Source organism: Streptopelia decaocto, assembly GCF_964273445.1.
Source record: "Streptopelia decaocto genome assembly, chromosome: 6".
NCBI classification, from domain to species: Eukaryota; Metazoa; Chordata; class Aves; order Columbiformes; family Columbidae; genus Streptopelia; species Streptopelia decaocto.
Genome location: NC_138660.1, coordinates 4,998,398 through 5,010,840, shown reverse-complemented (window position 1 = coordinate 5,010,840; position 12,443 = coordinate 4,998,398). Strand labels below are relative to the sequence as shown.

The window sequence follows — 12,443 nt, the reverse complement described above, 5'->3', positions numbered from 1 at the left end:
TTACATGCCTCCTTGTGCCATGACAGTTGCTGTGACACAAATCCCTGCCCACAGTATTGGTTTCATTAAAAAACCCTTGCAAGAACAGAGAAATCATTTAAAAAAATGTCCTGGGGGTTGGTTACACACCCAAGGCCCATGGGATTACTCAAAATTAGGCTCATCGGGAGCCACCACGTGTATCAACCATGTGCACTGCTCCTTCACTCACCTCCTATTATTGCTCAATTCTGATGCCCTCTGCTGTTCCTTTCATTTTTCCCCATGGTTTAAATTGTAAGCTCTTTGCGAGATGGCTGGACCTCTTAAATTTGCGCATAAAACAAACAAACAAAAATACTTCAATCTGTCATTGGGTAACAAGAGTTTGGTGTTTATAATGTTGTAAGATCTAAGTGTCCACACACTCTGTCCACTTGTATAGATAAGTGAGGCTGCAAGATCTTCATGGCCAAATGAAATTTCTTCGTGGCCTCCAGCTGCCTCTCAGCTAATTCCCACCGCAGTGCCCGGAGGAATGGAGCAACGCCCTTTGGGAGCTCTGGATTGCTCTTCCTCTATGCAGGTAGAGCCTGTGCCCCTGCAAAGGGCATCATTTGGACAATGCAGCTTTGGCACTTGCTCAGGGACAGCACTGGCTTAGACTCAGCTCAGCTGGCTTTGACAGGAGCGTGTGGCACTCTGGGAAGTCACCTAGATGGCTGCTCCTAAACCTCACCTCTTATTCAGTCTCTCATTCCTCCTATATTCACGGAGAGGCCTGAGAGTTGGGTGTCAACACAGCAGTTACGCAGTCACCTCATTATACTCGTTTTTGCCACCGCATCTTTCCGTTAGTAGAAAAAATGAATCCTAGTTTTGCAGCAGCGCACAATCCACCCTCCACTCCTCACAGAATCTGCGTCAACGCAAGGCAGCAGCACAGAGCTAGATAAGGGTTAAAGAGCAGGAAAGCCACATCAGCTTCGTCTGGTTGACCCACTAAGCTCACACATGTCTTCTGCAAACCCAGACGAGCTGCAGTAGCAGCAAGTGCCAACTTCAAATCCATGGGAGTCACCACAACAGCACCCATTGGAGCCCCAAACCTGAGCCTGAGGAAAGAGCACTGAACCTTATGACACTGAGCTCCTTCACAAAGATGAATTGTTATTTTTTTTAAGCAACAGCTTAAAACTAAAGAAAGAAAACTCTAACGTGGTGGATAAACAAGGCAATGACAACTAATCCTTGAAGTATAATTGTAATAACAGTTGTGAAATTACAAAGGCCCAGCTCCCAACTCAGCCTCTCTGCTCAGTGTCCCTCAGCCCAGCTGCTGGAAGGTTGTGTGCAGCTGCCCCTGTGCTCACAGAAAACTCTCACGAAGTTCAATTCTCACACAGCTCTTGGGAAATGCTACACAAATTTCTCCTGCCCTGTCCCTCCTTTGCAGGCACCAAGCGTCGCTTCACAAGACCACAAGCGGCGCCCTTAACTGTGCTTGCAGGCGTCAACAGACACGGCCAACCTGGAGTACTGCACAGCATTAGCATTACAAACATAACTGTGTCAGAGGACCCTCTCTTTAATAGGAATGTCCCTCAAATATGCCATTACAATATATTGGAAAAAACCCACAATCAATCAACCAACCAACCAACCAAACTACACACAAAAAACCCCCACGACACCACACAACCACACATTTTCAGGCCAGCCCAATGGTCCAATACACCCACTTCTTTTCCACCAGCGCTGAGCTCCCCTCTGCAGTTCTTCATCAGGGAATATGAGGAGTTTGCCTTCACTTTCAGCCTGAGCCACCAGCCTCACGCTCGAATGAAGGATCGTGTTCTTGGAGCTCTCTTACTTCCAGATTCAAGCCGTCATCTCTGCATGGCTCAGCCAACTGGACAAACCAGCTGGCTCACACCTCATTGAGGCACCCCCTCCACAACCCTGTTCCCCCATGCAACCATACCTGGGGCTCTGGTGATGCCCAGAGCCACCACCTCTGGGAAGAGCATTTCTACAACCCACTCGAGATTTGAGAATGCATGGGAACAAGGGGAAGCGCCTCAACAGCTGGTTTTAATATTCCTTCTGCCTCCAGTAATATTCCTGTTGAGTTTCTAGTAAGACCAGACACCATCATAATTTTCTATGTTTATTTCATTTACAATACAGCAGAAAAAAAATGCACAGATATTTCCCAGACACAGGAAAACCAGAGGATTTTTCAGGGGCGGCTTCTTAGACACATAACACAACAAGGACAGATTCAAGCCGAATTTGAGCTAGAAATGAAAAACATAAAATTTGCAGAAAAGATCAGCATACTAGCAAACCGGTGACAATGTGTCTCTCTCAAATCTGCAATGCCCTGCCACCTAGCGAAGGACTGCACAGAGCTTGTACGGATGCGGTTTCATTGTGCTCCCGAAGATGAAGTCTGTGTTGACCTCCTTTACTCCTTCTGGCGGAGTGAACTTGAAGGTCTGCAGGAGGCTGCAGAAGATGATGAAAAGCTCCATCTTTGCCAGCACCTCTCCCAGACACACGCGATGGCCTGCGGAGGGACAAGGGAAAGAGCTGTCAGCCCCCCCAGCTTTTCAAAAGAGCATCAGCGAGGAACAACAGGCTTTCCTGAGTTTGACATTTTCCTCTCAGATGGAACTGACCGAACAACTGAGATGTTTGCAATCATTCTTTGCAGGACCTGCCAGATCATAGAAAAAGATACCAGAGATGCTTCCCAGCAGTTTCGTACTTTACACGCTAATCTACAGGACTCCCCAGCTCTATGAACTGGGTTTCAGTCTCTTGATTCCAAATGAGAATAACAAGAAAGCATCTTTAGATTCCCTCACAGCTTCCACTTGCTACAGGCTGACTTTTCCTCACTAATAGCAGTGAAAAATCAGAATATAGAGGACATTCTACATGTGACTAGACATTTTCCTATGTAATGTTTTCAGTGAAAACAACTTGTTAAAGAAAAAACTTTTCCCAATTTATCAGTTAACTGTGTCCAGGACAGAGTTTCCAGTCAGAGAAAGACAGTGACAGACCCTGGAATGTTTAGTTAGGCCATTCAACTTGGAAATCATGTTCAAATTCATCTTCTGCCCAGTTTAGGGCAGGAACCTGAGCCTGATGCTTCCACATCTCAGCTGAGGGCTCTGACGATCAGGCTGTTCCATCCTGGTGCGACCTCCAAGAGCTTTTGTTTGTTTAAACTTCTTTCACAAAAATCCAAGATCAAGGGTTATATGGTTACCAAACAACTTATTTTTGTAATCAAACATTTTTCTGGGCTGTTAAAAACATGTGCTCCTATAGTTTGGGATTATATTCCTTTTGGCCTTCCCCACAATGAAAATAATACAGCTTCACACTCACAATCTAACCCACCCAAAGGGCTTCACCCACCAGTGCACCTACCTGCTGAGAAGGCTAAGAAAGCCTCTCGGGCCACGAAATTCCCATCCTTGTCCAAGAAATGGCCAGGGTTGAACTGGTGAGGAGTCTCCCAGTAATCAGGGTCAAAAAGAGTCGAGTCGATGTTTGCCATAATCATAGTGCCCTGAAAGGAAGATCCTGTTGGCTCGGTTCTGTCTCTCACACATCAGGATGAAAAGGATACAAACAAATTCCAGCTATAATTCATCAGACTATTGGTCACATGGAGAGGCAGCAGAAATAAATGATTATTTTATTATTATTTTATTAGATGTGCCAGAGGGTGCTGGACACTGAACAGGCTCCCCAGGGAGGTGTCACAGCCCCAGGCCTGACAGTGTTCAAGAAGAGACTGGACAATGCCCTCAGACACACGATGTGAACTGTGGGGTTCTCCTGTGCAGGGACAGGAGTTGGACTCAGTGATCCTTGTGGGTACTTCCAACTCAGGACATTCTATGATTCTGTAATTCTATATTTCAAATATGATGCCAGAGAGGTAATAGTAGGAAAAAGAAGTCCTAAGTGAATGAAGTTGAGTAGACGCTTGGAGTTGTCTCAGATATCACCAATGAAGAAAATTTTTGTCCACATGGCAGACAATATCCTAGTGTTAACAGTCCATTGAACCTTCCCTACAGACACCACTGCACGATTCTGATAAGTCTTTTCTGAGGCTTCTTGAAAAAATAAGAGCTCAAATGCTTATAAAGTCTTTTCTGAGGCGTCTTAAAAATATAACAGCTCAAATGCTTATATAGTATTTCAAAATCACACGCTCTGGGGAAGTGAGACGCAGCAGCGCTCTCACAGAACACTGGTTTAATTGGTGTGGAACTGTGCTTTTGGCAAGCATTGTCGCTCCCTGTGTGGGAGACAAAGGCACAGGCCAGAGGCCATGGGAGGGGAAAAGTGTGTCTGCCAGCGCTGTCACCAGCAGCCACACATCCTGAGTGGTGAGGAAAGGGGTTGCTGTTAAACACAACTGCAAGGAACTTAACTCACAGCCGAAGATCACACTGGAATACAAAGGATACCTGTACCTTTGGAATCTGATACCCCAAAACGGTTGTATCCTTCACTGCTTCTCTAGGAATGGTGATTAGAATAATGCTACTAAAGCGCATGATCTCGTGAATCACAGCGTATGTGTAAGGCAGTTTCTTCCGATCCTCATAGCAGATGAGATGGGAGGGACTCAGAACGGCATCCAGCTCTTTCTGGACCTTTTCTACAAAATAGAAAAAAAAGTCCATTATAGATACAAGAACACTGTTTTGCATGAAACAGAGCTTTCATCTCCTTTTTGGAGTATAGTAGTGAAAAATATAATATGTAAATAATTTATACTTCTCCATATCTTAAACTGTAAATACATTTATTCAACTATCTAGTTATGATTTTACTACGCTCTGGTATTTCCTAGTTTATTGGTTCTATGCTCGGGGCATCTTTCCACAAGCCCAACAGAACTATTGAGCTTCACAATTAAAGGAAGGGGAATGAAATGTAAATAAAATAAGAACTGCTCATTAAGAGATCATTTCAGTTACTCAAGCTATTACTTTTACTGTAGCTAAGTACAGACTCAGAGCACACTAATCAGGATGTTGCAAGGGAGCCATCATATCAGGCTGATATACAGATGTAATGCTGAGAACTGGAATGGGATAATATTACCAATCCATCACCCGCCATTAATCTCTTTTGGCTGTTGTCTCAGCTTCAGTAAGTAACACAGGGTTCAGGGTCAAACTTCATGCTTCAAAATTAGGCTCGTAATCCAAGAGATTCAGTTTGCTTTTTATTTCATTAGAATTTGAAGCATATGTGCCTGAGCAGGGCTCTGTTCTTCCAGCATTCTAGCAGCAAAAGCATGAAGAGAGTTCTAGCTCTAAACCTGAGAGTTGAGAACACGTCCTCACTTCCAAAAGCCTTGTATCGAATCATTCAAAATTTTGAAACTAGCGTGTAACTACTTTTCCAATCAGCTTTTTGTCTTCCTTCTCACTTTAACATTCCCATACATTACAACAAATATACTTATTACATAGAAATACAACTTGTGTGACAGTTAATATAGAAATAATATATGCTTATTACACATTCTGGATACCAGAAAAGTGTCACTTCTCCCTAAGCCAAGCTCATATTTCAGCTTGAGTGTTACAAGCTGGACAGCATCTTCCATTATGTGCTTACAGTACTGAAAAAGTCTGGCAAAAATTGACAAAATACAGTATCAGAAGTTGAATATCCCTGAAATGATTTTAAAATATCTGTCTACCTCACCGTCTCCTTATAAGCAAAGCTCAAAAATATGATCTTAAAAACAGAAATGAAAGCTTGATCTTCAAAAATAACTTGAACTTAAAAGCAAAAGAAAGTGTAATGGACAATTGTTCTGGTTAAACATGCCTGTGTTTGTGCCTGCGACTCACCTTGGACGTCAGGAAAAGCCAACATGTAGAGCAGAGCCCAGCGCAGGGTGGTGGCCGTGGTCTCCGAGCCACCCAGGAAAAGGTCAAAAACAGACTGCACCATGTTGTCTTCATCAAAGGTAGAACCGGGGACACCTTTAGACTGCGGGTGTCAATGAGAAAGGTAAAATGCAGCACACCTGTGTAACGGCACCGAGATAAACAGCGATCGCTATAGACAAACAATAGTTCTCGAGGACAGAGAAAATACAGGTACTTGAGCAGAATGAAAATTCACGCAAAGATTTTCCTCAAATAAGTACATTGATAGTGTTAAACTACAGGCACTGTCTGAAGTCTCAGGTGTTAAGCTGCTGTCTAGAATGACTCGTTGCCTTGCTGCTAAATTCCACATCAGGAAAAAGCATTTCAAAGTAGTTTTATCCCACCATTGCTGTTCTCTGCACATTTGCTGATTTCAGCTATCATATATATAATACATTACCATTTTTTAAAATTAATGTTTTTTTTCAGCAAAAAGACAGAAACTGCCATCATTTTAATATTGCTATGGCAATCATACAGTACTGCTAAGCACACAAAAGCTCAGTACCAAGCACAAAGATAATAAATGCAAATATTAAAGAGACACAAAGAATCAGAATGAGACAGCCATCCAAATATCTGCACCTTTCCAGAGTCCTCCCTACTGCCCACCCTGCACTAAGGATTCCAAGGTACGAAAACAAACCAATGTAATTAATTTGTACTTCTGAAACACGTTATTAAACTAACTATTCAAAGTTCATACTTGAGTTTGACCGCAGAGCTCTTAAACTGTATTGATAGAGCTCTGTAAAAACTTTGCTTTGTACAGAGAACCATAGGAAAGGTGCAGAGAGTCTGTTAGAACAGGATCTGAGTCACATAAATCACTCACTTTCTCCATCTGATCCAGGTAAAAGTCAATGAAATCTTCTGGTTCATCTATTTTGCCTTTTTCCCTGTGGCTTTTGATTTCCTGCCTTATGAAAGCACGAACAAAGTTGCAGCAAGTAAACACCTTCTGTGTGGGTCCCAGGAGATGCTCTGCAACCCACGGGAAAACGTCGCTTATCTGTGGAGCAAGAATTCAGCACAGCTGCCCTGAGTTACCCGGCACGAGCGAGGCCGCGATACAGACACAGTGTGGGCATTTTTGGGGCCAAATTGCTGAATTAATTTCTTTAGGAAAAACGCTGTAGCATCAAAAAGAAATGTTGAGTACGTGCTTAGTACGTGAACACATATTAAACCCACAAATTAAACACAACACAGTTTCCACCCTGGATTCTTTCGTATCCTTATTGCGTAACTCTGCTTGTATTTGCTCTGTTAATCCACCCACAAAATAAGTCACTTTCACAGTAAATTTAACATTAATATTAATAACTTCAATATTAATAAATGTATATATACATTACTTTAGCACATAGAAAAAAACATTCTCTCTTATTCTGATAGAGTGTCACCTTTTCACCCTAAAAATACTGGTGTTTCCATTACAGAAAAGTTCAGCATCCCAAGCACATTGCCTTTGCTGAGAAATTCCAATAAAGCTTATTAATATAATAATTGAACAATGTCAAACCCAAAGCACTGCAGGTCCAGTTCATTTTCATAGCCAGATTTTTTAGCAGCATTTAATGTGTATTAAATAACGCAATAACTATAATAATATATGCACTATAATTATATTGCATACTAATGCAATAAATAATGTGCTCAATAATAAAATATTTGCATTTTAAATAAGTCATTTTCTCACATAGTAAAGGTAGCTGTTCCCAAAAGCCACTATATAATTGAATGCTTCCATCAGCTGGCGGAAGGTTTCATCCTCTAGGGAGAAACGGTGTCCAAAAACCACAGCGCAGATCACGTTCGAGACGGCGTGAACAACGGCGAAGGAAGGGTCGACAGCTCTTCCTGCAGACACAGATACGCGTTTGTCTCCAAAACACTTTCTTCATCTCCTTTGTGATCTTGGAAGCAAGATCACAATGACATTTTATAATAGATGATTATTGAGACTGTCACACTGAAACACCCCAAATTCACTGGAAAATATAACAAGAGATAAACCTCATTCAAAAATGAGGACAGGAAGACCTCCAATTTTTAACTCCCAGTCTCGTTATATTGTTTGCCTTTTTGTTTGTTTGTTTGTTTTTGTTAAATCTTGATCTTGGTGTTGATACCAAAACTCACATTGCTGAAGTCTGACTGTACAAACAGTTTTCAAGTTGTGCTCCAAACCCCTTCTTTTATAGAGCAAAAATAGTCTTTACCCTTAGAGTCATGCACATGATGTGCTATGTCAAAAGCCCCAGTGCACCAAGCACCCCACCAGTGATGTACCAGCTTTGTCCCTGAAGAACTCGACCAGATAACGGGCCTCGGTTTGTATCCCGCGTTCCATTCCTTTGTTCCCCATTCCCAGTTTTCGGAAAGCTCCGATTCCAAAATGTCTCTGATGCTTCCAGACGAGACCATTTGAGACCAGGATACCTTCAGCCACCAAGAATCAATTTAATGTCACGTTAATGTTCATATAATAGTAAACAACACACACATGGGGTAATCTCATCATGCTGCCAGTCACAAAGAAGAGTGCTGCATTGGGGCAGTGGGTTTTTAATTGTATTTTGTCAGAGACAGAGAAACCACCTTGGTTAATACATTCTCACCCTGCAAAAAGCCCACTCAGATCTCAGGACTCACACACTTGCAAAGACAGTGTGGGTTGGTGTTGCCTTCTATTTGCCCATGCTTTGAGCAGAAATGAATCTAAACCCTTATTCACATAGACAAGCTTATAGTCCAGCTCATGCAATCTCTTACAAGATCTCATGTATTATCTTGTGCAATCTTCTAATGCAATTAACACTTCTAAGCTGCGTTTGCCAACATCCCCATATGGACATTGTGTTCTTGGAGATATTGCCCCATGTCAACTCTGCAGGAGTGGCCAAGACAGTTTTCCTCAACAAACACTTCAGTTCAGGTTTCTACCACCTGGAAATACAATGGTGTCTCTCACCAAGCTACTCATACCCAGAAGAGATTTCTGTGGAGCTCACTGGGGGGGTCTGGGCATTCCCTGTGCTGGTGCTTCTTAACCTGATGCAAACCTTCTGGAGATCATTGCATCTCCTGGTTGGTAGTGCTTTGAAAAGAAAAACATGTTGTCTGTGCTACACAGTCTCTGGCTTTTAGGGGATCCTAATTTTACCAGACTGTTTACACAAGATATCGAGTGCTTGTCCTGGTCCAGATCCCTCCTGGAAAGAAAAGGAAGCCAGGGCAAGAACCACCCAGTAAGAAGAAGGATAGGAAGAGCAGGCTTTAACCACGCTACGAGCAGCTTTGTGAGACCAAGCTCTCACTGTGGGACAGGAAGGAACCCCAGACCCCCACTGCGAGCCTGTGGTCCAGCAGACAGCCCAGCACAAACCATTTAATCCCTACGGTGGGGAATCAATCTCTGCTGCATGGCCACCGCCTGGAATAACTCTCCCCTATTCCTTCTGTTATCTGGAGAGCCTGGGCTACCAGAAAAGGCGCCAGCCCAGCAGGCAGGTATTTGTGTTGCAGCTGATGGCTCCAGCCAGCCCCGCTGCAAACTGCCAGCACAAGGGCACCTTGGCACAGCCCCGCTGCTCCACTCCCCATCACCCAGATAAAAGGCTGCAATAAAGACCCTTCCAAATGGACTGAAATGGCCCCAGACCTAATAATCTCCATTCCTTAAGGATGCTTTTCTTTACTTACGTTAGTTAGTGTTATAAATTAAAGCTTTCCAGGTTGTAATCCACATGCAGCAAAGCCTGACTGAGGATAAAGGCATCTGCTTCATATCCTCTGGAGAAGAGGCTAGCGAAACAAGCTCAATTGTTTCTGTTTTAAATGCAGCATCCTCTTTATTCTCCATCCACGGTCATTCTCAGTGGCTGATGTAAATGATAGCACAACGAGAAGCTTTGGATACGTTGCAGGTACAGCCTGGCTAATACATTTAAAGCTTCAGTGACTTTCCTGTGCCTTTGCACTTCCCAAAGAGACAGACCTTGTTCTACAGCTCCGTCCATGCTCTCTTTACGTTTGCTGTAAACAGCTGGAACCATAAACAATTACTGTAGCCTCGGCTTGCAGAGGAGGCCACAAACTCCAGGTTATTTCAAATCAGGACACACACTTCAACAACACTAGGAATAGACAAGCAAGACCTAACTAGGTACAAATATTGCTGCTCTGATGAGATTCTGAAATTCGTGTGTGACAGTGGGACTTTGGAGACAGCTCAGAGTGACGCTGAATTGTGCTGTTCACCCTGAGCAGACAGAAACGGTGAACTGGGAACTAAGGGCTCGTCAATAAAGAAAACAAGATAGTGTTAGGGAATAGACCGACGTAGCTTATTGAACTACTTGCTATACTGCTTCTTGTAGAACTTGCTTATAACCTGCTTATATAGAACTTGCTTAGCATAAGTAACTAAGTTTGCTTAGTCCGCAAGCTGTGAACTTTCCAACTTTCTGCCTAGAAGGGCCACAGGTCTCTTAAAGCAAGAAGATAAGGGAGCTTTTAATCATCAATGGGAGCTGCATCCCTAGAGATGAGTTAAGGAATGGAATGGTGCATCTAAAAGAAGATGAAACACAGTAGAATGTTTTGGTTATTGCCAGGGACTTATTTTTCTCCCCAGCTGCAGGTGCAAAATAACAACTGATGGACAGGACCTAGAACTGACACCCAGTCTGGTCAGTAAAAGACAAACCATCACCCACAGAGACAAGAAATGGCTCTGCTGATGAAAATGAAAACCAATGAAGAATGGGGAGACCCCAGGCCCTAATTTTATAATCAGCCCGAACTGACAGATGAGGAGTGGGAAGCTTAAATTGTAAGGGTATAATTGCCCGGGGAATTCTTCACTTGGGTTCCCTTCACTTGGGCACCCGGCTCAAGCTGTTCTCTGTGCTGTGTCATACAAATGAGTTATTTATTTAAGAACAACTGCTGGAATCCATGCCTGAGTCTCTGCTTCAGGACACCTAGGGTAAAGAAACTTCCTTAACAAGAGGAAACAAACAAAAATCAATGATTAAGTCCTTGCATGGATACGAACATCTTACCCTTTCCATTTGCCAATTTGTTGTAGATGTAGGTCTGTAGTCGCCCAGAAACATCCGCTGAGTTGGTGGTGAGACCATCTTTCACGGCTCGGAATCCATACAGCACCACCATAGGTTTGTGACCCAGCCACAAGGTACAGATGTTGCCATACTTTTTTGCCAGCTGTAAATTAGGCCAATGCCAAAAACATACCCATGGGAGAACCATCAACCAAAATGCACACACGACGGGCTGCTCTGTTCTAGCATGAGATTCATCGGCTGTGCAGGAAATTAGAAGGGCCAATAGTTTTGTTTTGCAGTGGGAGTGGTTACCAGAAGTCTTTTTTGAGAAAAGATTAATGTCCTCAGTTCTGTTTAACTTGAACACATAAAGTGTTCACACAAATTAGACTCTCTGCAGATTTTACTTAACTTATCATAGAATCATAGAATCATTTCAGTAGGAACAGACCCTCAGGATCACCGAGTCCAACCATAACGTCACTCTAGCACTAAACCATGTCCATAAGAACCACGTCTAAACACCTTTTAAACCCCTCCAGGGATGGTGACTCCACCACTGCCCTGGGCAGCCTGTTCCAGTGCCCGACAATCCTTTCCATGAAGAATTAATTCAACTTCCATGATTCACCTTCCCTCAGGATTAAGTTCTCTCTGCTGCCACATTAGCCTATCAACACCCACCACCAGATTTTACTTTTTGCCTCAATGGCTCTTTAGTTCACCTCTGCAAATCCTTACCTTTTTCAGGCTCCCATGATCAGTTCTAAAATTTACCCACCACATGCTTCCAATGATGGGAAATGGGGTCGGTCCAGGAGGAAATCCACGACTTTTCCATTGCAATTTCAAGAACTGCGCAGCCAGAAGAAACAAAACCAGGGATATGAGAGCTACACTTATCATAATTTCACGCCTCCGAACCACTCTATCGCTGAGAAAACTGCTATGAATCTGTCTGTTGAAATGACTCTATGTTGCTTTTCTTAACCCTTCCCTGTCACATTTAAGCTTTCTGAATTTCCCTCCTCCCTTCTTTCCTACCACTCTTCCTGAGCCCAGAAAATGGGGAGCGTTGCCATTCTTGAACGTATTTAATATATCGCTACGCTGCAATATGCTAATAGCCACCAACGCTTTAAGACCCAGCAGAGCCCAGAAGGCAGGCACCTCACCCAGAAACACCCCTTTGAGCAATCGGTTTGATGGAACACGTCGCTCCCAGCACAGGCTACGCCTAAGCCAAGGGCTCAGACACGGAACTGTCGCTGTCACCCGGCAGCGTGCACACGCTCAAGGACAAGAGCCCTCGCCAGGCAGCATTCTCGGGGCAGGGCCGAAAGGAAGCAGCCAGCAGCCTCGTGTAAGAGCAGTTGCAAACGTGTCTGTTTAGAGCAGC

At 43.5% G+C, this 12,443-nt stretch overlaps 1 protein-coding gene across 3 annotated transcripts; it reads right to left on the bottom strand.

Annotated features, from left to right (window-relative positions):
- Nucleotides 1–2,154: 2,154 nt before the first annotated feature.
- Nucleotides 2,155–12,443, bottom strand: LOC309441555 (cytochrome P450 2J2-like; the record flags this gene model as incomplete). 3 transcript variants are annotated; one of them, XM_082056344.1, is made up of 10 exons in its annotated part: nt 2,155–2,551; nt 3,427–3,568; nt 4,488–4,675; nt 5,886–6,027; nt 6,805–6,981; nt 7,672–7,832; nt 8,265–8,414; nt 11,042–11,204; nt 11,786–11,899; nt 12,215–12,443. In XM_082056344.1, 9 exons carry the CDS (start codon nt 11,828–11,830, stop codon nt 2,373–2,375), a joined length of 1,347 nt encoding a protein of 448 aa, XP_081912470.1. In that variant the 3' UTR covers nt 2,155–2,372. The 3 variants fall into 3 exon arrangements, with proteins under 3 accessions (XP_081912470.1, XP_081912471.1, XP_081912469.1); XM_082056345.1 differs by lacking the exon at nt 8,265–8,414; XM_082056343.1 differs by lacking the exon at nt 12,215–12,443 and having other exon boundaries at nt 11,786–11,950.